The 26,379-nt window shown below is 41.0% G+C and overlaps 1 protein-coding gene across 1 annotated transcript in view; it reads left to right on the top strand.

Annotated features, from left to right (window-relative positions):
- Positions 1 to 6,157: 6,157 nt before the first annotated feature.
- The window catches only part of LOC306780615 (protein FAM107B), a gene marked incomplete at its 3' end in the record, with an annotated part of 37,749 nt that continues 17,527 nt past the window's right edge, over positions 6,158 to 26,379 (top strand). The window contains exons 1-3 of the mRNA XM_079273050.1: positions 6,158 to 6,215; positions 7,786 to 7,888; positions 21,544 to 21,688. Coding sequence (XP_079129176.1) covers positions 6,164 to 6,215; positions 7,786 to 7,888; positions 21,544 to 21,688 — 300 coding nt within the window. The 5' untranslated portion in view covers positions 6,158 to 6,163. The remainder of the gene's footprint in view (positions 6,216 to 7,785; positions 7,889 to 21,543; positions 21,689 to 26,379) is intronic.

Here is a 26,379-nt window from a genome sequence, read left to right as displayed (position 1 = left end):
GTGAATTCCCCCCCCCCCAAAAAAACTATGGTTCCTGAAGTCACCTGAATGCACCGCTGCAATCTCATTGGCCGAAGGCCAAGAGACCCCAGGACCCCTGTGGTTCAACCACTGTCCAACAAAACTGCCTGCAGATCACACCTCCTTGCTTTTTCACTTCGACCTCGGTCGAGTTAGGGAGCACGCAAACGCTCTCTTCGCTCTGACCCCCGTCCAGGCCACAGGAGATCCAGCTTTCCCCGCCAGCGCGACGCTGGCCACGCAGGCCACGAGGAAGCAACGGCCTTCTCCCCTCCTCAAACCCTGACAGGTCACAAGCCATTTCACTGGTCGAAACGACAGTGTTCCACGCTGAGTAAAGGCCCACTCAGCCCGCGATAACGAATCCGCTTCAGCGATCCGTTCTCCGCTTTTTGCTTTTCTTTTTCTTTTTGTGCACACAACCCGGCGAAGGAGCACGACGAAGCCTCCCTCCTTCTCCGACGATTACCGGAAAGACGGACGGACCACACCGTCTTAGCCGAAGTTAAACTGTCCTCCCTGCAGCGAGGATAGATCACGTCTGCGTTTCGCTCCAGAGCGAGCTCACTCCACGACGGCCCGAAGCCGGCTCAAACGCTGCGCCGACTTGCAAGCAACCCCCCCCCCCTTTTCCTTCTGGAGGAAAAAGGACGGATCCTGCCACCACACTTCAACGTTACAACAAAGCATCGACAAGTAAGGTTCATGGTATCTGGGCATAGCTTAGCTTAAATTAACGTAAGTTTAATTCAGGTCATTCATTTATATGTTGATATTCCCGTGTTTTGTGTATTTAAGTTACTGTCGCGTGATATCGAGATATTGCGCAACTCCTTGCGGACCAGAGAAGCTCCGTTGCATTGTGTATTAACTGCTATGACTGTTTGCTTGGGATTTATTTTGAGTTATTTCATTTCGTTCTGTTTATTTCTCTCTTCATTAACTCGACTCTGTGAGTGAGCTGAGGTGCGTGGCTTATCACGGCATAAGTTACCGGCAGTTCAAAGAAGACAGCGGTATACTTATGCGTGATAGAACCAGCAAACTCAGGCTCCCTACAACATTGCACGCTGAAGTGTGATGCACGTCGAGTTCTCGCTCCTTTTCCTTTTCTTCCTCCTCTCACGTAACACGCACACACAGCTCCTATCTCTGCCCCTGGGGGAAACCCCGTTCAAACGATCGCCTCACAACACACGTGTGCATCGGCACACGTGATTACATACAGCAGTCTCACCGCCATTTTGTGTCTGAGTCACTCGACTCCGCCATCTGGTGGTAGTTTAGCTGTAGTATCTTAAGGCCCCTCCCCTTTTGGCCCGCGTCACTCGATGCCGCCATCTTTGTAGTCTTTAGCTGTAGCTTTAAGACTCCACTTTCTTTACACACACACACACACACATACACACACACACACACAGACATACACCCTCATCCATTTTATTCATTCTTTAGTTTAGGCATATAAAATTGTATGATAACGTTTGTTGGTTGCAATATTAATTGATTTGATCATTTATTATTTTGATTGAATAAACTCTGTTATACTTTAAGGAGCAGTCGTCTGTGATTACTTGTGCATATGTATTTGATGAAACTGTATCTAGTAGTCTGTGCTCGAATTTAACCCTTCACTGTCACTGAATGTGTAGTCGCACCCGACTATTGACATAATGAGTGACACTAATTATGAGACTTAGTTTTATCGTTTGGTTATTGGTCCCTGTTCGCAGGGTGGTGCCCCGTTGTTATTAATAATCATTAATAATTGTTACATACATTAATAATTCTATTGATGTCAAGAGTTCAGTTTCTTAAATGCTGATAACCCAAACACGCTCCTTTACGTTCCCAACAACTGGCCACAACAGACTGGTAGAACATCTCCAACCTCGATTGAAGGATCGAAGTTTCCTCAAGAAGAAGAGTCGACTCCTCCCCTTCTTGTACACAGCGTTGACGTTGGCCTTCCAGTTCAGTCTGTTGTTGATGGACACACCCAGAAACTTGTACTCCTCTACCATGTCCACATCTTCTCCCAGAACTCTCAGCGGTTGTGGAGTCGTCGTCTTCCTCCTGAAGTCGACCACCATCTCTCTGGTCTTGGCCACGTTCAGACGCAGGTGATTTCTACAGGCCCACTCCACAAAGTCCTCCACTACTGCCCTGTACTCCTCCCGTCCATCCCTTATACAGTCGACCACTGCAGAGTCATCAGAGAACTTCTGCAGATGGCATGACACAGAGTTGTACTGGAAGTCAGTGGTGTACAAGGTGAACAGTAAGGGAGACAGAACAGTTCCCTGTGGAGCTCCAGTACCACTGACCACCGCATCAGACAGCACACAGCCCAGTCGGACAAACTGTGGTCTGCCTGTGAGGTAGTCAGTGATCCAGGAGATGGTGGACGTGTCTACCCCCCACCACCTGCAGCTTCTCACTCAGCAGCAGTGGTTGGATCGTGTTGAATGCACTGGAGAAATCAAAGAAAGTGATTCTCACAGAGCCACCGGATCCATCCAGGTGCAACTGAGCTTGTTGCAGCAGTTGGTGATGGGGTCTTCCACTCCCACATGAGGCTGATATGCAAATTGCAGAGGGTCCAGTGAGGATTTCACATGCAGTCCGAGGTTGGCCAAGACCAGCCTCTCCTTTGGCAGCAATGGAAGCTGCAATTGCTGCCAAAGGGGTTTCTACATATCTATATCGAGGGTATGAACTGTGATTTTAGTTTTTTAATTAAGAAGAATGTCTAAAAACATGTTTTCACTGTCATCATGGGTTATTGTGTTTAGATCGGAGTGCAAAAATTGCTAATTTATCCAAATTAAATGAATTTATTATTATAACTTAGTATAATTAAAATCAACACAAAAAAGTGTGAACATATCTGAGTAATTTCTGAAGTCCCTACTACTTGTACTGTGCATTTATTTGTTTAATAAATCAAATTAAATGAGCTCCTTGTGCATAACAGCACACCTCTCAAGCAGAGTTTGCAAATTCGAGATGTTAGTTGTCACGGCTCCGCTATGACCTCAGCTTGTCTCCCCTCTGTTGTCTGCCTGTGTTTGTGTGGCTTGAGTGCGGCTGCAATCATCCGGCACCTGGGCTCATCTCCTCACCTGACAACAATTAGACCTTCATCACCTTCACTTCAAATACCCCGGCTTCCTGCAGTCTCATCGCCAGATTGTTCCTTCAGCTCAGTGGTAGCTACAACCTCGGCCCATTTGAGTTTAGATCATCTCTTAGAGCAAGTTAGCCTTTTTGACGTTTTCAACTAACTTGTGTTTTCTCTCTGCCTCAGCGATTCCTGTGCCACGTCGCCGCCCAGATGCCGCCGCACACACCGCCGCACACACCGCCTCGCTGCTCCACCTGCATGTAGTGATGGCGAGATGAAGCTTCATGAAGCATTGAAGCTTTCCATCCAATTGGTTCACACATGGGTCGAAGCTTCATGGTGCTTCATTTGCTCTACTGCGCCATCAAGTGGAAAATAAATGTAAAACAGGCGGAGTGATTAAAATGACACCACGGCTTTGGTGTGTGAAGCATTGAATTGAATAAATGAATGAATGATGTTTGTGATGTGTGATACATAACTTATGAAGTTATTAATATGGTGTCTGTCTTTATGATACAATGGTGGGGTCAAAAGGGAAAGTGGAAACAAATTGGGGAGAAATAAGTGACATGAAAAGTAAAAAAAAAAAGTTAAAGTTAGGATTTTATTGTCATACACATATACAAAATTTGACTTCTGCATTTAACCCATCCTTAGCTTATTGGGAGCAATGGGCTGCTGAGAAGCGCCCGGGGTTCAGCAGTTAGGGGTTCAGTGTGTTGCTCAGGTACAAGTCTGCATAAAATATGTATCAACTAAGGATCGAACGGCTGATCTTGCTGTTACCAGATAACCCTCTCCACCCATTGCGCCACGGCCGAATGTGCTTGTGTAATGTGGTTTGTGACTGTGCTTGTTTTCATGCACATTTACAGTATATTCCGCTAGTTATTAATAATAACTTATTACTATGTGCATACCTTACTATGAGAGATCAGCTCAAAATGTTCCCAGACAGGGGAACATCTCTTTCTTGCTGGTTCCATCGCAGAAAAAAAAAGCTCGAGTAGTTCGTAAACAAACGCGCAATAAAGTCCTAAGTACACAAAATGTGACCGGGGATCCGTTGCGTTTCGCTGCCCCTTTTATTTCGAATCACACGCCAAACCCGTGAACCATTTCCTGAATCAGTCACGTGGTACGGCTGGTTCGCGAGGCTTCGAACGTCACCACATACGTCATCGACACAAGCCTCGATACGCACCTCATAAAAATCTTCCTGGATTACTCGACACAAGCTTCGAAGCCTCGACACGAAAGGTCACATCACTACCTGCATGTTCCACCGGCTCCATAGACAAGCCAAATAAAACCCTTTGTCTCACCTACTCTGCAGTCCCGGTGTCCGCGTTTGGGTCCAGAATAAACCGACCGTAACAGTATTGTTAATATTATTTCATAGCTAAATAACACTTCATTGTGTTGCACAAATGAGAATCCGTGTGTGTACCGTATATTTTGCATAATTGACCAATGATGTCATGAATGTTGTATTTGAAATGGCAACAGGTAACTGTCTTCAGTATTGCAGTTCTTAGTTTAGCTTAGCTTAGTTTAGTTTAGTTTCCCGGGATATCTGTGACTTCCACAACACGTACTAAGCAGAAATAGAGGTTATTTTTTCCATGGTTAATGGCGGACAGTTGAACGGCTTTCAGGGCGATAAGCCACGCCCCCTCTCCGGGTATCCAGTGCGAATGAACACAAATAGCCCCCGGCGATGCCGGCGGCGCGAATGGCTCAACTCAACTTCTTTTTTTATACTCAAACATCTCCGCGACTTATTGAGTGCCGTAATAATCGCGCGACACAACGACTCGATAATGAAATTCGTTGCCAACTCTTTTAATAATCGATTTTCATAGATTTTATCGATTCGTTGTTGTAGCCCTACAGACAATTGGAACAGCAGCTTACTTAATGACATCACCACCTCAGCTGATCTCATGAGTTTAATCAGTTTTTTTCTGAAAAGTATTTTTACAATCAAACTTTTTTTTTCGTTTTCATTTAAAATCAAAACTTATATATTATTATTTACATACATACAATTATATATGTATATATATATATATATATGTATATATATATATATATATGTATATATATATATATATGTATATATATATATATATATGTATATCCACATGTATAGATAAATATATGTATGTGGATCAGATCCTGCTAGCAACACCTCACATCTCCGAAATCGTCGGAGCAGATTTTTAAATCGGCTGAATCTTGACAAACCGACCACAGATTTGGTGCTTAAACAACTAACTTCTCGCCTCAAAACATCCTCAAATTACTTTCTGTGACTTAACAACAGTAGTATTTCGAAAGTTTCAACTTCCAGTTGTTATGATTTCTCCTCCGCCATTGTTTCCTGTTGCTGGTGCAAAATGCATTCTGGGATATTTGGCTGTCCCAAGTACAGACAAGTCACCTCCGATGCATCCCCGGTACAATGGGCGGAGCCACATCCGGGCATGAGGACCGTGCTTGGCTCGATGTGAACTTTGAATTGGAACAGTACTTGGGCTGAGACTGATGACGTTTCACAAGTCCACGAGTTCACAAGTACAGAGAAGTACGCATGTTGAGAAAGGCATGATCACTTGTTGGAAATCCTCTTTATGGGTTGTTGCATCTCCTGTCCACCTGTTGTGATCGTTTTAATGTCGGCACACAGACAACATGCTATCTCATCACTTCGACTTTCTATCTCATAATTTCGACCATGGGGATATTTTTATTTTCACATCTAACTTTTCATTTTTGTCAAAAAATGAATAAAAAAATCTTTTTTTTTTTGCTGGCGGATTCGTGGGCCACATAAAATGACGGATTTTGTGGCAGATTTTGTGGCAGATCCGGCCCGCGGGCCGTATGTTTGACACCCCTGCTGTAGAGTGCAGACTGTGAACCAGAGGGGCCGGCCAGTAAGTGCCACATCCAAAGCTCTCAAGTAACACTGCTCTCAATAGTATCACTATCTGTCAGCTCCACACGATGGCTAATGTACTCAGACAGCAGGCTCCTACGAAGGACCAGTACAGCACAGGTAGGGCTGTATCTATTTTCCTTTAGATTCTACTGCATTATCTGAAATATATAGTACAAGCAGCTGGTACTTTTTGAAACGGTCACATTCCTCAATTTGTCACCTCTTTAAATTTCAACATGCTCTTAATACACATGATCACAGAATGATCAGGATTTAATCTGTTATGAGACATGCATAGTGTCTGCATTTTTATCAATAATCATTTGTAATATTACATTTAGTGTTCTATGTGCTGTGTATTACATAGTTTATATACACAAGATTATATCTCCATGTCAGCAATTCAAATATTTCAACTGTAATTCTCTCTGAAGTGAAAAAAATGAAAACAAGTAAGCAACTTCAGTGCTAGTTGCAAATCCATGCAACTTCCTCATCTATACACATGTGTTTTTCATCTGAATTGTTTGACACTTGTTATGCAACACGCCCTTTGTCAGTTTCTACAGTCACTAGTTCTGTAATCCTACACCAGGGGTATTAAAGTCAGAGAGGATTTCCTCATGCAAAGTTCCAGAACATCACAATAATGTTTAACTTGCGCTATGATTTAGTGCAATATGTATTGAAGTAGCCAACAGTTGTATTTTTGTCTGTATGTAGTCAACAATTGACTGTCAAATCAAATAAAGAAAGTTAAATTGAATAATATCGAAACAATATTTATTAGTACAGATTTCAAATTGAACTGGATTAATTAAAAATAATACATAATATAATGATAAATAAATGTTCTTCTCTAATTTCAAGTAAAATAAGGGCTGGATTATAGAATAAATGACATAACAGAAAGCTTTTGAAAATGTGACCCTTAAAATAAAGTACTTAATTTTAGAAAAAATAATATAACTAAATGGTCCTCATATTCATTCAATTAAAGTGTGAAGTGATGTAAATAAAAAAAGCTTTGCTCAAAAGATTTGTCACGTAGTGGTAATCGTCAGTCTCTGAACATGAGACATTCTGGTTTTGAACTGCATGTGAAGAATGAAGGTATAAGACTTCGGTTAAGCTGTCCACGTTTCCTTTTTTTGAGCATGTCATGTGGAATAACTTCTGACTCACCTACTTCACCGACTGTTGTGTTTCTCTCCCGTGTGTGGGAATATCGCACTTGAGTCGAAGGCAGCGCTTATCGAGATACACATATTTGATTGGCCAAGTAGCATCACTTCAAAAAACTTAAACTTTATTAAAGTCGTCATTATACATTTTTACGTATGAAATTTGACCTCTGCATTTAACCCATAGCATATTGGGAGCAGTGGACTGCTGAAAAGCGCCCGGGGAGTGGTGAGGGGTTTAGGGGCTAGGCCACGCCAGGTCCTCAGGTACTGCCCTTCATCAAGCCTTTTCATGCACTGAGAACCACCTCTGCTGCCAGTGCCCTTTCCTTCCATCCCCTACAATGGCCAAATCATCCCATCCCTAGGCCAAGCTTCACACTGCAACTGACTTATGGGGGCACCCTTTAGCGCAGACATGGGCAAACTACGGCCCACGGGCCGGATACGGCAAATGTGAACAAATGTGTTTGACATGCTTGTTGATATGATTTCTCTGGCAGATAACAGACTCAATGCTGAAGCCTCTCCTGATCAGCCAAACCCTGTTAAGGCGTCCAGGACTCACAACGAGTTTCACAAGGAACTGCTCTTGGCCCATAAGAGGTAGGTGCCATACAGGAGCAACAAAATGGTCAAATCCTTTCCAAAATATGAATGAGTGAACTCTGATGTGATTTCTTTACAAACAAGCAATATTCTGTTGTAATGCGATCATATTAACAAAGAGCTATTAAACTGTCTTGACTAGGTGTTTTTGTAAGAATGTATGTGCTTTTGTGTCCATTGTCAAAATTCCTTTCATGCCTCTCTCCTCAGTCAGGTGTCATTAAGAATACATGAGAGTCTCTTTCTGTGTCTCATAAATGTGCAACCATACACCTTCTTTCCATGCTGCTGCAGTTCTTTAGGCCACTGGTAGCATGAATCAGCGTAAAGTGATATCCTAAAAGGAGGACTGACTTGGCATCGACTTGTCTTGCTAGCACACACTGTATCAGTGAAAGCAATGGATCTTTGTTTTGCTGCCTGTAAATTCAATTCAATTCAATTGATTTTGTGTAGCTCAAAATCACAAATTTGCCTCAGAGGGCTTTACAATCTGTACACGTATGACACCTTCTGTCCCAGGACCCTCACATCGGAACTTCCTCAAAAAAAGTCCCCAAAAAATCTTCAAAGGGGGGGAGAAACCTTAGGGAGAGCAATAGAGGAGGGATCCCTCTAACAGGATGTACAGAAATGCAATAGATGTCATGTGTACAGAATGAACAACATAACAGTTACAACACATTCAATGCACATGTAACCAGGTAGAGAATTTGAGCCCTGAATATCTTTATTTTTAGGATTATTTTTCTATTTGTGATGTAACTCAGCAGACAATTTAAGTCTTTAATGTAATTTTATTTTAACCTTATTTCTGTTGATTAAACAGTGTCAATCACAGCAGTTTTACCCAGATACACTTTTCATTGGTTATTTCGGGTAATGCAGACCCCTGATTGGGGAAGGGAAAATAAGTGCCGCCCCTACCAGAAAGACGTTACAGAGTAAGAGAATGCGCGAGGGAACGAGCACTATCTGGTTCATAAAGTAGTCAGCCGTTACCAGTTATAACTGTTTAAACTGTCAGAGACACAGCACTTTGTGAGACTGCACTCATGCAAAGTGAGAGGTGATTCGGAGACCTTTGTGCCACGAGTTTGTACAACTTTTGGCAGCGTCTTGGTGAGTTTTGCTAAGTTAAGCTAGCATGCTAACTGTATTAGCTACGTTGTCCTTCGACGTGAGGGCATTGATATGTGAAGCTGGCGCTAAAACTGCTGTGAAATGGAGAGTGTTACATGTTTACTTAAAGCAGCATATTTTTGCATTGATAATTTACTGAAAAATATGGATATGGTTGTAGCAAACGTATTTGATTTTAGTTGTTTGGCTACTTTTGTTGAGACTACCTTAAAAACATGAATGTGAAGTTGGTAAAATTATTATTGTTGTTGTTACTCAATTCCTGATTTAAAAGAGAAACAATATGTTTAATCCATGGTGAAATCGTTTAAAAATACATCCTAATAGTTTTAAGAAGGATACAATGCTCCATGTGATACTTGGTGTGTGTTATTTTGAGAAGTTTGATATGTAATTCATTATGGCCATAACATGGCCATAACATAGATTGGAATTTCATGATCATAACAGCCTTGTCTTATACAGGCTAGGTTTTTTGATGTTCCCTGCATACCTTTGAGACTGGATATGGAACTCTTCCTGACGAGGAAGATGGTGAGCCACCACTGAACTGATCATCTCCTTACCTCGAGGAGTAGGATCAAGATTTTCTTTGTTGCTGAGGAGAAAACAAGCGTTTCTTCGTTTCTCATCACCTGAGTGCACCAGTGTGGTAGGATTAAGAAAGCAACACATCTTACTACTTTGACTTATTCTTTTGACTTTGGAACTGAAACTGACTGTTGAATAGTTGAACTGACTGAATAAGGAGACAAGGAAGGAGCTTGAACGCGAAAGGAACAAACTGAAGGAACATTGCATCTCAGAGACACTTTTACACATTTCAATAGAGATGTGCTGAGTTATCTGATTGAGAAGAGCATTGTAAATGTTGTATAAGATGTCAATTTTATTTTTATCTTCACAAGGTTCAATATAATCTTTTAAATCAAACCATTCTGTGGGTCCAGTTCTTTGTGTGTCTATTATTGGCTATAAACCTCTCCTTATGAACCTAGGACCTGGTCCAACAAATAATGTGAATATACCTGCAGATACTAAGTGGGTTACACATATGACATAAATGATTCAAATAATGAGAGTAATAAGCAGAATGATGAAAATATTATGACTACTAATAATAACAGTGGATATAGTAGAATAATAATGATGGTAAAAGCAGTAATGGTATCGGTAATAGTAACAGTAATATGACTGATAGTGTAGAAGCCATTACTCTGATTTGTGTTTTGCCTATAGATTCTATCCGTGTTAGTAAATTATAATCATGCTACCGCTTGTACATCAAACCATGCTAATTATGATTTACTGTTGAACCTGTTAAGATGTTACTGCCGAAATGATTATGACGCAATGATGACGTCAGGGGGCGTTAACTCTTTATGTAGACCTCACCTGAGGACGTGCAGGTGTGTTTTTTCGACAAGAGCGCGAAGGGCTAACTATTTTTCAACCGCATTAGGGATTACGCATTACGCATTACACATTACGCATTACGCCTTACGAAATTGCATTAGAAGACCGCATTATGAGACAAAGCGGGTTTTTCTGTTTAAGATGACTTCCATGTGCTTTTGATGCTGTTCTGGAATAAAAGAAAGTTTTGAAGTGACACTACGAGAGAATGCGCGTTAATCGACCGACTGCTCCTACAATAAGTTGAAAAATAACCAATCAGAACGCCAGTCAACGTGGACAAGGTGGCCCGGAGTCACTGTCGTTTGGATTGATCTGGACTGCGGCCAGAATGTGATTTCACCGGTACCGTGAGTAAACAAGTGGAAGCACTGTTTTCTGAACCTGGTTACAATCAAACATTAAAACTGACAAAGGAAACGAAGGAAATGTTTGATGAGCAGACAAATAAATCCATAAACTGCCTATAAATTACGAAACCACTGAAACTATAAACGGCAGGACACTGATCAATATCGCTGCACGGAAGCAAAGCACGGCCGTGCGCATGAAAAATAAATAAATAAAGAAGTCACCGAAAAACTAACGAATATTCAAACAAAAGGTGTCGGAATTACTTGGAAAAAACCTACAAACGAATATTAAAAGCTAAGAACGAAAACTGAAATAATGGCAGAAGGAAGTGAACGGGCAGTCACTGAAGCCGGTGTTACTGAGATGGACGCCGCACAACAAAGGAAAGCGTTTAAGTCACTCAGCGCAACACGTAGAGGGAAACTCTCACACTGTACACAGAAAATGAATGAAATAAAAACAATGAAATAAAAACAATGATGAAAGACGGTGCTGATGTTGATAATGTTAACGAAGCTGCAAAATAATTTGTAAGACTGCTGGATGAATTTAAAATGTCTAATGAATCTGTTCGGTTATTCCTGCCTGAGGATGTGAGAATGAATGAAACTTTGGACTGGTATGAGCCAAAAATGGCTGATTACGAAGCTTCTATGGCTAAGGTGGATCAATGGTTAACACCTCAACCTGACCCACAGACTCTTGTTCAGGCTGGGGACAGTGTCTCACAGACTGGCTCAAGGAGTTCTAAAGGTTCCAAAAGTTCCAAATCTTCATCTGTGGTTTCAGCACGCGTGAAGGTAGCTGCAGACAAAGCTGCTCTGCAGGCCAGAGCTGAAGCTCTTAAAAAGAAACATGAGCTGGAAACTGAGATGCATCAGCTGGCCTTAAAAATGGAAACGGAGAAGCATCAACTAAGTTTAAGAATGGAATCCCTAGACTTGGAAGCAAATATTGCTGCAGCTGATGCGAGGCTAAAGCTCCTGGATGAATTTGAAAATGATGAAGCATCGGAATCTGGAAAAGAAAGGGAAGAACGGATGAATGCATCTGACAAAATGGAAGAAAGCCTAGCACAGCTGGAGTATGCACGGATGGGAACCATACCTAAAACACCCTTACAAAGATTGATGCACGTTCAGTACCGACCACTAACTGGAATCACAAAAACGTCTGAGCAACAACCAAGAGCAACAAACCCTCACACAAGCAGAGCTGTGGTTTCTGATGGACCACATAGACATGGACCACGCAGAAGGGGCGAATCCACTCCCAGAAGTGAAATAGCTCAGAGCATCGATCTCACAAACATTATACAAACACAGACAGACTTGACGGACCTGCTAGTGATACAGCAGAAAGAATCTAAACTTCCAAGAAGGGAGGTTCCGGTGTTTGACGGCGATCCTCTCGCTTTCAGGCCATTTATGAAGGCTTTTAAGCACAACATCGCGGACAAAACCAACAGTAACGAGGATCGACTGTACTTCCTGGAACAGTATACTGTTGGACAGCCAAAGGAACTAGTTCAAAGCTGCTTTCACATGAACGCCACAACTGGTTACGAGGAAGCAAAGCGCCTGCTTAAATATCACTTTGGTGATGATTTCAAAGTCATATCTGCATACGTTGAAAAGGCCTTGAACTGGAACCAAATACGAACAGATGATAGAAAGGCACTTCATAGCTACGCCCTCTATCTAAGAGGCTGTGGTAATGCAGTTCAGGACCTCCCATACAGGTCAGAGCTGGACTCGCCATCTAACATGAAAAGACTTGTTTTCAAACTCCCATTTAAACTTTGAGAGAAATGGCGGTCTGCTGTATGTGACATCACTGAAAGAACACAGCAGAGACCTACATTCCATGACCTTGTTCTGTTTATGGAAAAACAGGTCAGAATCATTCAAGATCCCGTCTTCGGGGATATCCAGGACCCTGCCGGAAGCACAAATGAGAGAATATCCAAAAGAGACTAACCGTATATGAGACCTAGCAGCAAGAAAGGCTTTGCTACGACTGTTGTGCCCAAGACAGAAACCAACACGAACCCTAATGCACGGGAAGGGGCAGACAGACCAGAGGGCAGTCATACAGCCATGGATGCTTTTGTCAAGCCCTGTGCTTTTGGTAAAGGAGATCATGTGATGGAAACATGTGAAATAATAACAAAGACAAGGAGAAAATTGAGCTGCTAAAGAAAAATGGACTCTGTTTTGCCTGCTTGGTCAAAGGTCATATGAGTAAAGAATGCAAGAAACGTCTCGTGTGTCGTTCCTGTGAGAAGAAACACCCTACGGTCTTGCATATAGAGAACTTTACTCCAGGAAGTACCAAGCCAGCAGCTAAGCAGGATTCAGACATCATGAGCAATTACATTGCTAGGGTTTCATCAGCAGCACAAACAGTGGACAGTACCACAGACTACAAGTTAGCAGTGGTACCTGTAAAGATAAAGGCAGCTGTTTGATAGAAACCTATGCGTTCTAGACCCTGGAAGCACTGCTACCTTTGTCACGGAAAACCTGATGGAACAGTTGTCCGTCAGAGGAAAGAAAACAGAGATCTTACTCCGAACAATGGGTCATGAAAAGCCTGTGAAAACCCAAGCAATAAGAGGACTGGAAGTATGCAGCCTGGATGGCAACAGCTTCATAGAGATTCCTGAAGTCTTCACACAAGATGCCAATCCTGTCAGTCAAGAGAACATTCCTACAGAAATGGACATAAAAGGATGCTCTTATCTAAAGGAGGTCCAATTAAGAACCATCAAGGCAGAGGTAGGCCTATTGATCGGTGCAAATGTCCCAAAGGCTATGGAGCCACTGAGAGTGATCAATAGCCAAGGGGAGGGGCCCTACGCAGTTCTAACAAGCCTAGGTTGGACTATAAATGGACCACTCCGCAGTACTGCACCTATGGATGAGCATGGTTGACCACAGATAACGTCCAATAGAATATCAGTGGCCAAGCTGGAAGAGCTCCTGATACACCAATACAACCAGGACTTCTCAGAGTTGGCCTACAATGAAAAACAAGAACAATCATTTGAAGATAAGAAATTCCTGCAAGTGATGAACAACTCTGTCAAAAGGAAAGAAGGACACAACGAAATACGACTTCCGTTCCGCCAGGATAACATCAGCCTGCCAAACAACAGGAAAATGGAGGAACAAAGAGTATTAAATCTTGCCCGCAGATTCCAGAAAGATGAAGCCTTTCGGAAAGACTATAATGGCTTCATGAGTGATGTCTTGAGGAAAGGACATGCCGAAAGAGTGGGGACATCGAGTGGGGACATCGAAGGAATGCTCCATCATGCAAGAATACCTAAACATGACGTGGACTTCCTCAGATTCCTGTGGTGGCCAGACGGCGACACCAACCAACCACTAGCAGAGTACCGGATGATGGTGCATCTCTTTGGAGCGGTCTCATCCCCTAGCTGTGCCAATTTCGCACTGAAGCAGACAGCTGATAATGAAGGAAAGTGTAGCACTGAAGTTTTGAACACCATTCGTCACAACTTTTATGTAGACGACTGCCTCAAATCTGTCCGAAGCAAGAGCCAAGCAATCTGTCTGGTGAAAGAGCTCAGATCAGTATGCACCACAGGTGGATTTAAACTCACCAAATGGACCAGTAACAGTCGAGCAGTCCTTGCCTCTGTTCCAGCTGAAGAGAGAGCAAAAGAGGTCAAAGATCTAGACCTCGACAAAGACAAACTGTCCATAGAAGTCAAGCGTGGCCGCAACAAAATAAAAAGTTATGGAGCCTTGTTTACGTGCCTCGCATGCAGAGCCGTACACCTGGAGATGGCCTATTCAATGGATACAGACTCCTGCATTTCTGCACTCCGACGTTTTATCTGCAGACGAGGCCAAGTGAAGGACATTGTTTCTGACAACGGCACAAATTTCGTTGGGACCGAACGAGAGCTTCGAGAAGCATTTACCCACCTTGACCTCAGCAAGATCCAGCATTCGATGCACGCTGTAGGTATCAAATGGACATTCAATCCACCTGTTAAAAAGAGTTGAGATCCCAGGGAAGCTGCCTTAAATGAGGGAATACATGTTCGGTATGTAAATTAGGCTAAAGGGACATAAAGCGTATAATTATAGTTTAACGGATGAAATCTAATAATCATTTTAAGCAAGCGTGTACATAACAAATGTAAAGTGATTTTAACAAATGTAAACCTGATAATAATAATAATATGTGGAGCTGAGGAGAGTACAGAGAAAGGGGAAGTACAACAGAACACCCAGACACACGCGCAGGGCTTGATTGAGTAAGCGCCCACACAGGGAAGTTGGGGTGATTTCCTCATGCACACACACAAAAGTTAGGTACTTTTCGAAGCACATGCACCAAATCAATGAAGTCATGTTAATCATGGGCTGAGGGAGGACGTGTTGGGGAAGAGGGGGGAGAGACGAGAGAGGCAGCCCAAAAGTGTTATCAAAGAAGTAACTTGCAAACAGCAAGACGGGAATTCACGACGGGACACCGACCGAGCCATCCATGGAGAAACACGGGACCTCGTTCGACAGCTGCGTCGGAGGACTTCATCTCTGTTCACGGAAAGAAGACCGCCGTTTGTGGACAAAGATTGAAAGACGGAGATTTTAAATAAATAGGAATAAATATATCCTGCAATAAATATCTAATCTGCATTTAAAGTAAATTTCCCAAGTGCATTCATTTTGCTTAAGTAGTAAAAGTTCCTTGTGGCAGTAAAAAGTTAAATCTATTGTATGTCTAACAACTGAGTTCTGAATGGTTATCCTAGTGACCTATCCACTTAACAATCCCTTACGGTTTTAGATGTAATCCTAGCCAGCCAAACCAAACCTGGCAATTTACCAAGAGCCCGGATCCAAAAGAGGGAAGCTGCCATAACTGATGCGACTGGTAGGAGCGCTCGGGGCCAGGGTGGCCCCTCGGCCGAGTGCGCGTTTACCGGAGGAAGCAGGGTAGACGTCAGGAGTAACGGTAGTTAGCAGAGCCAGGCAAGTTTCCTCGCAAGAACACCAGCTCGACAATCTTTTAATAGAGCGCTGAGTCAGTAGGTAGCCCCGTATCTGGCCAGAGAATCCCAGGATCTAACACACCCTATGGTCCTCATCAAGGAGGCGTATGGGAATGGCTCATCCGGATAATCAAAAAGATTCTCTACTCCATCACAAGGGAACAGACCCTGGATGACGAGAGTCTCCAAACAGCTCAATGTGAAGTAGAGGCAATCATGAATGACCGGCCCATCACAGTCCTATCTCAGGATGTGAAAGATCCAGAACCCCTGACATCCAACCACCTGCTTCAAATGAAGCGAATGCCGACTCTTCCACCCTTTGACAAAAGTGACACCTATTCCAGAAGAAGATGGAAACAGACCCAATATATAGCTGATCTCTTCTAGAAACGCAAGACACGAGAGTACCTCCCATTGCTACAGGAGAGACAGAAATGGAATAAAAATAAAAGGAATCTAAAGCATGGAGATATAGTGCTGATCATTGATGAGAGCTCACCACGCAACTCCTGGCCCATGGGCAGAATCACGGAAATCTTCCCCGGGTTTTTCTGTTTAAGATGACTTCCATGTGCTTTTGATGCTGTTCTGGAATAAAAGAAAGTTTTGAAGTGACACCACGAGAGAATGCGCGTTAATCCACCGACCGCTCCTACAGATAGTAACAGTTGGTGTCAGCAGGGCCATGAAGGATGCACGACCACGGTCCAGGTATAACCACAATCCATGGAGACCTGCAAGGCAAGAAAGATCTTAATATTAAGGATCATCAGATTTTCTTTTTTCAAAATGTGGTACCCTGAAGATATTTATCGGTCCCGAAAGATGTGAATTGACCTAGTTTGAATTTAATATTTCAAGGTAGACCAATAATTTTGAAGCAGATATTACCAATGAGACATTACACATACAAGGAATTTGACTTGATGACTGGTTCATAACAATAAACAACTAGAAAAAGCATTTCCTGCTGAAAATGTGTTGGAATGCTGAAAATAGATATCCAATTCAAAAACAAATTGCAAAAAGCTTAATAATTCAAAGAGTTTAAAGATTACAAATATGAAAAGTCATATCAGACCTCTGCTGAAAGAGCTGAACATTTTGATATTTGAACAGTTTCTGAGGAGACATCATCATAATGTCTGACACACATAAACAGAGGTTATTAAATGCCTGGCTTCATCACAAGCATTTCAATTAGAATTCACTCTTTGGGGCTTTTATTTTGAAATGGGGTGTGTGTGTGTGGGGGGGGGGGGGGTCCTCTCAAAGTCTCTAAGACCTGAATTACTGTATGAGAGAGACACAGACAGGGAGAGAGAGAGGCAGAGCGAGAGGCAGAGAGGCAGAGAGAGAGAGAGAGGCTCTGATATCTCTGGCAAACTTTCTCAGATTGTACTGTGTTTTATCTTTTACAGCTTACATGACTGTTGTCCTGCTCTGCCATGTCTTTCCTCGCCTCTCCCTCTTGTGTCGCGGTGTGTGTAAATGTCACTCAAATCAGGAAACTTATCAGAATACTCATATCTGATTGGCCGAGCTGCAACACGTAACAGCTGCAACAAATCATGTGTGTGCGGCTTTTATTTAAAAATGGGGTGGGTGTGTGTGTGGGGGGGGTCCTCTAAAAGTCTCCAAGACCTGAAATGACTGTATATATGAGAGAGAGAGAGAGAGAGAGAGAGAGAGGGAGAGGAGTGTATGTGCGCATGTGTCTGTGAGTCTGTGTGTTTATCAACATCACTAATTGGCTCAATCGCAAACACCTGTGTGCCTGAAGCCATTTCATGGAGATAAAACAGGGAAACACCTCTCAAATAAATCCTCAAAACTCCCATAACCGTAGCTCCTATTGCTCCGATATTAATAATTGAGAGGAAGGATGAGTTGAAGAACAGATCCTGTAAAAATTGTGTCTGTAGTGTAAAAAATGTGGCTTAATTGCCGATCTAGAAATGGGATACCGTGTTCTGTGGAAGATGTTTTTGAAGCAAAATTTAACATTGGTCTCTATGGAGCAGAAAGTTGGTTTATATATAAAAGCCCCATGGATTAACTGTATTTAAACAAGCTCAAAATTAGGCTTTTTTGTTAAAAAAAACGAATGCTCTGACTAATACTGCGACAACTACTACTGCTGCTGCTAATATAGTATTACTACTACTGCTACTACTACTTCTACTGTAACTTTTGCTGTTGCTACTATTACTACTACTGCTACTACTGCTACCATCAATATTATTACTACCACTACTGCTATTACTACCACTACTACTATTAGTACGACTGCTACTAGTACTACTACTACTGCTACATCTTCGACTGCCATTACTATTACTACTATCACGACTACTGTGATATTAAATACTATGACCAATACTACAGCTATTACTATGACTACTGATACGTCTTCTACTACTTTTAATTACTAATACTTCCACTACTAATAACACTTCTACTACAACTACAACTTATACTACTACTACAAATATCACTACTACTACTACTAGTACTTATTCTAATGCTACTAATACTTCTACTGCTAATACTTCTACTACAACTTATACTACTACAAATATCACCACTGATGAATTTTTTTAAGCCACAGAAACTGTTCAAATATCAAAATGTTCAGCTCTTTCAGGAGAGGTGTGATATGACTTTTCATATTTGTAATCTTTAAACTCTTTGAATTATTAAGCTTTTTGCAATTTGTTTTTGAATTGGATATCTATTTTCAGCAATGTTTTTGCGATTAATTTCAGTTTTCAGCATTCCAACGCATTTTCAGCAGGAAATGCATTATCTAGTTCCACTATTTCTTCCGTCCCCCCCATTTTTCGTTGCAACTCTTCTTCTTCTTCATTTTTTAAGCTACAGAAACCGTTCAACTATCAAAATGTTCAGCTCATTCAGCTCATCTCTGCTATGACTTTTTCTATTTCTAACCTTTAAACTTTTTTGAATTATTAAGCTTTTAGCAACTTTATTTTTGAATGGGATCTCTATGGAGAAGATTTTCAAATCCTCTTAAACTTCTTCAACTTTCAAATCCTTCAACTTCCTCATACTTTCAGCTACAGACACCATTTAAACTTTACAATGTTGAGTAACCCCTGAACTATTGCCGTATAATTCAGCTTTCCGATATATTTTAAACTTTTTGAACTGCAGCAATTTAACTTTTATGTTTTTTCAGCCCTTTTCTGACTTTATAATGGGGGTGTATTGGGCAGCTTAGAGTGCGTGATGTCACCGCTAGAGTGAAGAGCAGCTTGAGATTCTTGTGAAAAAAACATTTACATTTTGCCACTGTGTCCACAATCTTCACTCTTCATGCATAATTTCTGGATGTAAAAGTAGCTAATCTTGTTCTTGTCGTAGACAAACAACTGTGGAATCCCACAGATTTCCACATTTGACACAGAAGCCGTTAATTGAGAGGAAAACCAACTTTCTGCTCCATAGAGACCAATGTTAAATTTTGCTTCAAAAACATATTCCACAGAACACGGTACCCCATTTCTAGATCGCCAGTTTAGCCACATTTTTTACACTAAATGTACGGTTATGGGAGTTTCGATGATTTGTTTGAGAGGTGTTTTATCTCCATGAAAAGGCTGCAAGGACACAGGTGTTTCTGATTAAGCCAATTAGTGATGTTGATAAACTCACAGACACACACGCACTCCTGTCTGTCTGTCTTTCTCTCTCTCATACAGTCATTCAGGTTCTTAGAGATCTTTAGAGGATCACCCCCCCACACACACACACCCCCCATTTTAAAATAAAAGCCCCACAGAATGAATTCTAACTGAAATGCTTGTGATGAAGCCCGTCATTTAATAACCTGTTTGTGTTAATCTAACAATATGAGTCCATCTCCTCTCCCCTTCTCCCCCCCCCCACACCCCATTTCAAAATAAAAGAACCACAGAGTGAAATATAACTGAAATGCTTGTGATGAAGCCTGTCATTTAATAACCTCTGTTTATGTGTCAAACATTATGATTATGTCTCCTCTCCCTCCCCCACCCAGCCCCACCCTTTCAAAATAAAAGCCCCATGGATTAACTGTATGTAAACATTAAGCTCAAAATTTGGCATTTTTGTTGAAATAATGAATGCTCTTACAAATACTGCGACAACTACTACTGCTGCTAATATTTCTAGTTTTACTTTGACTACAACTTTTGCTGTTGCTACTATTACGAGTGCTATTACTGCTACTATCAATATTATTACTCCCACTACCACTATTACTTATACTACAACTGCTACTATTCATGCTACTACCAGTACTAATACTACTACAGCTATTAGTATGACTGCTACTAGTACTACTACTACTGCTATTACTGCTACTTCAAATACTGCCATTACTTTTACTACTACTACTACTGTTATATTAAATACTACGACCACTACTACAGCTATTACTACTACTACTGATACTACTACTTCTTCTAATACTAATACTTCTACTACTAATGATACTTCTACTACAACTACAACTTCTACTACTATTACTAGAAATATCACGACTTCTGAAATTTTTTAAAGGTACAGAAATTGTTCAAATATCAAAATGTTCAGCTCTTTCAGGAGAGGGGTGCTTTGACTTTTCATATTTGTAATCTTTAAACTTTTTGAATTAAGCTTTTTGCAACTTTCTTTTGAATGGGATCTCTATGGAGAAAATCTTCAAATCCTGTTAAACTTCTTCTTCTCATACTTTCAGCTGCAGACACCATAGTTAGACATTTCAACTCGAAGGGTTTTCAGCAGTGCAGTTTAAATGCTTTCGGGCTTCAACATTTTTCAGACGGGTAGTCTTCCATTTCTTAATTTTCAGCAATTTTTTGACAATTAATTTCAGCTTTCAGCATTCCAACGCATTTTCAGCAGGAAATGCATTTTCTAGTTTATACTAATGCCCACTGACATGGTTTGAAAACCTACTGTTAAACGTGAAACGTACTGCAAGGGCTGCATCGGCGAAATATTGAAGAGGGGTGCTATCGAGCCGACTTGCCACTCTGAAGCATTACAATCACATAAAATAACTACATTCAGGATTTTAAATGTGTTTGACAAGTCTGGTTATGTTTTGAGCATTTTTAGCCCCTCAAAAACACCTACATTTTTCATGGCGAAGAATGCGTCGCCACGGCAACGGTCACGAAACAAGCTTTGAGTAACTTTTCATCACAGAGGTCTTGAGATTGTTCTGACCACATTTGAAGTTTATTCGATTATTTCCCTACTAGGAGTTTGTTAAAGTACAGCGCCTGGAAATCATAAAAAACGACACTAGAAATTCATAAAAAATAAAAAGTGGCTGACTTCCGGTTGGGTTTAGAGCATGGTCCCAAGAGACTTTATTTGTGACACATGTGCCTACCAAATTTTGTTAATCTGTGAAATGTACAGCGAGGGCTGCTTCATCGAAATTTTGTAGGGGGCGCTATTGAGCCGATTTGTCACTCTGAAGCAATAAAATCATGTTATATTACGAAATTTTGACCTTTAAATCTGTTTGCTTATATTTCAAGCATTTTTAGCCTCTCAAAATTACCTTCGTTTTTCACGGCTTTTCTTATTTCAAATTTGACAAAAGTGGACCCTGTTGTATTGTCTATAAACCACTTGTTCTAACACATACACACATACTCTGACTCTTCCTCTATGGGTCAAGGGGTGTGGCGCTGAGCAGCAGATCAGAACTTCAGCGGGTGATGGAGAGGAGGAAGAGGCTTCAGAGTGACCAGGAAGAGGAGGGACAGAGCAGGACACCTCTGGAAGATGTGCTACTCATCAGACGTCAACAGATACAACTTGAGGTAATATAATACATTTTTTTTCAGAATTATAAGTAGGTTTCACGCAAATGAACACTCATTGAAAATATAAAGTGAACAGCCACAAGTGAGTAAACATAACCTAAACAGATATAGCAAGTACCTATAAGGGTCCAAGAGCTTGCAGGTCAGCAGTAATAGCTATGTTCACAGAAAGGAAGGCTTCAGAGCACAATGACGAGGCAATGTTTTGCAACGGTTTACTTCACCAGTGTCAGGAAGCAAGAAAATCCACTGCCTATCCCCGATTATTGTAGCCCCAATCCGACCCCCATCTGTTGATATTCCATGCTAAAATCTTTCTTTCCATGATGCTTTTAAGGCGATGTTTTACATTTCTGGGAACAATTAAAGACAGAATACATTTTTCATCCGGTCCAGTTTTCTTTCACTGCACACAAGGACAAAGTGGAAATTAACTGAAGATTCAATGCAGACCAGCTATAAAATTCAAGCGGTGCACAATGCCCAAGTTAGCACTACCGATACAGCATCTTCCCACTATAATTGTTGGAATGCTGTTGTCGCAACGCTTCTTCTTCTTCATTTTTTAAGCTACAGAAACTGTTCAACTATCAAAATGTTCAGCTCCTTCAGCTCATCTCTGCTATGACTTTTTCTATTTCTAACCTTTAAACGTTTTGAATTATTAAGCTTTTAGCAACTTTATTTTGAATGGGATCTCTATGGAGAACATTTTCAAATCCTCTTAAACTTCTTCAACTTTCAAATCCTTCAACTTCCTCATACTTTCAGCTAGACACCATTTCAACTTTCAAATGTTGAGAAAACCCTTAACTATTGCCAACATGATTCAGCTTTTTGATATCTTTTAAACTTTTTGAAGTGCAGCAATTTAACTTTTATGATTTTTCAGCCCTTTTCTGACTTTATAATGGGTGTGTATTGCGCAGCTTAGAGTGCGTGATGTCACCGCTAGAGTGAAGAGCAGCTTGAGATTATTGTGAAAAAAACATTTGTATTTTGCCACTGTGTCCACAATCTTCACTCTTCATGTATAATTTCTGGATGTCGAAGTAGCTAATATTGTCCTTGTCGTAGAAAAATTACTGCGGAATCCCACAGATTTCCACATTTGACACGAAAGCCGTTAATTGAGAGGAAAACCAACTTTCTGCTCCATAGAGACCAATGTTAAATTTTGCTTCAAAAACATCTTCCACAGAACACGGTACCCCATTTCTAGATCGCCAATTAAGCCATATTTTTAACACGACAGGCACAATTTTTACAGGATCTGTTCTTCAACTCATCCTTCCACGCACTTATTAATATCGGAGCAATAGGAGCTACGGTTATGGGACTTTTGAGGATTTGTTTGAGAGGTGTTTCCCTGTTTTATCTCCATGAAATGGCTTCAGGCACACAGGTGTTCGCGATTGAGCCAATTAGTGATGTTGATAAACACACAGACTCACAGACACACGCGCACATACACTCCTCTCTCTCTCTCTCTCTCTGTGTGTGTCTCTCTCTCATACAGTCATTCAGGTCTTAGGGATCTTTAGAGGTCTTTCCCCCCTCCTCCACCCCCCCCCCCCCCCACACACACACACACACACACGCCATTTTAAACTAAAAGCCCCACAGAATGAATCCTAACTGAAATGCTGGTGTAGCCCTGGCTAAAAAAATGACATCAGGATGTAAATAAACTGAAACCAGTCATTCGCTTGACTTATGACCAACCTGGCAACCCATCTAAGGAGCCTGTTACCATCATGCATCATGGGATGGTCATTCAGTTCAATCTTAATCCACCAGAGGAAGAGGTAAAAGAGCCAATGCACAAGTACAAACCATCCAGGAGGATGTCTGATGATGAGAAAAGGAAGCACCTTTCAAAGAAAAGAAGAAATCCAAAAAAGTTAAAGGTGTCTGATGAGGACATCTAGACGGTCAGAAGGGGGAGGGTGTAGCCCTGGCTAAAAAATGATTTCAGACATCAGGATGTAAATAGTTTTCTAAAAAACCAAGTTAAAAGTATGGATAAAATTAGATATGGATGGATACAAATGTATATCAATAAGAGACTCATAATCTTTACAGTTCAAAGGTTAGTTCATGCACAGCATAGTTCAAAGCATAGTTTGATTGATATGAGACAGTATGTACATGATTCAGCACTTTTGTGCCCCCCTAACAACCTAACTTGTAGCAGTATCATATGTCAATCTTTGTTTTGTCTTTGTTTAATTGGCTTGTTCTGAAACTATTAGCCAATCCAAGCCCATTCTCAGGTAGAGGGGTGGGGCTTAGTAGTGTGTGGCCAGGCTCAGTGGGTTAGAGAGGCAGAAGTGAATTCTAACTGAACAGTAACTGATCGGTAAGAGATCAAGAAGGTTCGTAACTTAATGGCTGACGACCAGTTATCCTATGGTTTGAACTGTTGTGATCTACAAGAGGTAAATATCTTTGCTGTCAAACTGTTAGCTGTGCATTTGAAACTAATTGTTACAACAAGCTAGTACTAAATCGCCATGAAGTAGTGTATGGACTTGTTGCTTAGCTGATTTATCTGATTCAGGAGATGGACGTTTGCGGCTGTAAGTGAGGATCGGGAAGGCTCCTTGGGATCACTGTGGGGAACTGTTTCCCGCGTGTGCGTGAGCTGCTGTAGACTGTTGCTGCTGTTTCTTCTGCGCCCTACCTGCCATCCATTACCCTGCTTCCCCTCACTTTCCCCTCTGAATATGCCTTGGATTTGTGAGTACTGACAAACTTGCACGTGCTTTTTTGTTTATTGCTTGTGTGAACAAGTGAAGCGGCCATCACAGTTTTTAGGCCTCTACACTCCCAAACCACGACTCAGGCCTGCAACGAGGGTTTTTCTGATTAGTCTGCTTGTGTGTGTGGGGGACTGTGAGTGCACAGTATATTGATGACCGCATGTAATAAATGCCCAACTGTTTTTTCTAATGCCTTTGAAGTATATTTGATGTGTTAAAGTCAATCACATTCATGTTTTGATAAGAGCTGGTTAAAAGGGGTAAAATACACTTAAAACACAAGATAAAAGGACTTAATAAGAGGCACAGACCTTTTATTTATTTAATTATATTGGAGGCACCGCCAGTTATTTTAGTTTTTATAATAGAGAAACAAAAGTTGTAAGAATAAGTATATTCATGTATAAGAACAGGTAATCGCGCCATTACGATTAAAACTTTACCCAGGACCCCGCCCATAGTACTACTACAACCTAGCAGATTCACCTAATATTATATAGCTACATAGGACGGGTGTTACACTTGTGATGAGCCTGCCATTTAATAACTGGTTTGTGTTTATCTAACATTATGATTCTGTCTCCTCTCCCCTTCTCCCCCACACCCCACACCCCATTTCAAAATAAAAGCCCCAGAGAGTGAATTCTAACTGAACTGCTTGTGATGAAGCCTGCCATTTAATAACCTCTGTTTATGTGTGTCAAACATGATGATTATGTCTCCTCTCCCCCCCCCACCCAGTCCCACCCTTTCAAAATAAAAGCCTCATGGATTAACTGTATTTCAACGTTTAGCTCAAAATTAGGCTTTTTTGTTGAAATAATGAATGCTCTTACTAATACTGCGACAACTACTATTATTGCTAATATTTATAGTATTACTACTACTACTAATTCAACTTTTGCTGTTGCTATTATTCTTGCTACTGCTATTACTGCTACCATAAATAGTATTACTACCACTACTGCTATTACTACCACTACTATTATTACTTATACCACAACTGCTAATACTGCTATTCCTGCTACTACCAGTACTAATACTACTACAGCTATTAGTACGACTGCTACTAGTACTACTACTACTGCTACTTCAAAAACTGACTTTACGATTACTATTACTACTACTACTTATTATACTACTACTACTGTTCTATAAAATACTACGACCACTACTACAGCTATTACTACGACTACTGATACTACTACTTCTACTACTTCTTCTAATTACTAATACTTCGACTACAACTTCTACTACTACTGCTACTACAAATATCACTCCTGCTACAACTAGTACTTATTCAAATGCTACTAATACTGATACTGCTAATAATACTTCTCCTACAACTACAACTTCTACTACTACTACAACAAATATCACTACCGCTGGAATTCTTTTAAGCTACAGAAACCGTTCGAAGATCAAAATGTTCAGCTCTTTCAGGAGAAGGGTGATATAACTTCATATTTGTAATATTTCAACTTTTTGAATTACGAAGCTTTTTGCAAATTTTTAAAAATTCGATATCTATTTTCAGCAATGTTTTTGAGATTCATTTCAGCTTTCAGCATTCCAATGCATTTTCAGCAGGAAATGCATTTTCTAGTTCAACTTCTTCTATTTCTTCCGTCGCACCGCTTCTCCATTTTTTAAGCTACAGAAACCGTTCAACTATTAAAATGTTCAGCTCTTTCACCAGAGGGGTGCTATGACTTTTCATATTTCTAACCTTTAAACTTTTTGAATTATTAAGCTTTTTATTTTCAATGGGATCTCTATGGAGAATATTTTCAAATGGCTTCAGGCACACAGGTGTTCGCGATTGAGCCAATTAGTGATGTTGATAAACACACAGACTCACCGACATACGCGCACATACACTCCTCTCCCTCTCTCTCTGTGTCTCTCTCATACAGTCATTCA

This window comes from Melanostigma gelatinosum, assembly GCF_949748355.1.
Source record: "Melanostigma gelatinosum genome assembly, chromosome: 8".
In the NCBI taxonomy this organism is placed as follows: domain Eukaryota; kingdom Metazoa; phylum Chordata; class Actinopteri; order Perciformes; family Zoarcidae; genus Melanostigma; species Melanostigma gelatinosum.
Note: the sequence above shows the minus strand (reverse complement) of the source record. Positions and strands in the feature narration are given on the sequence as shown.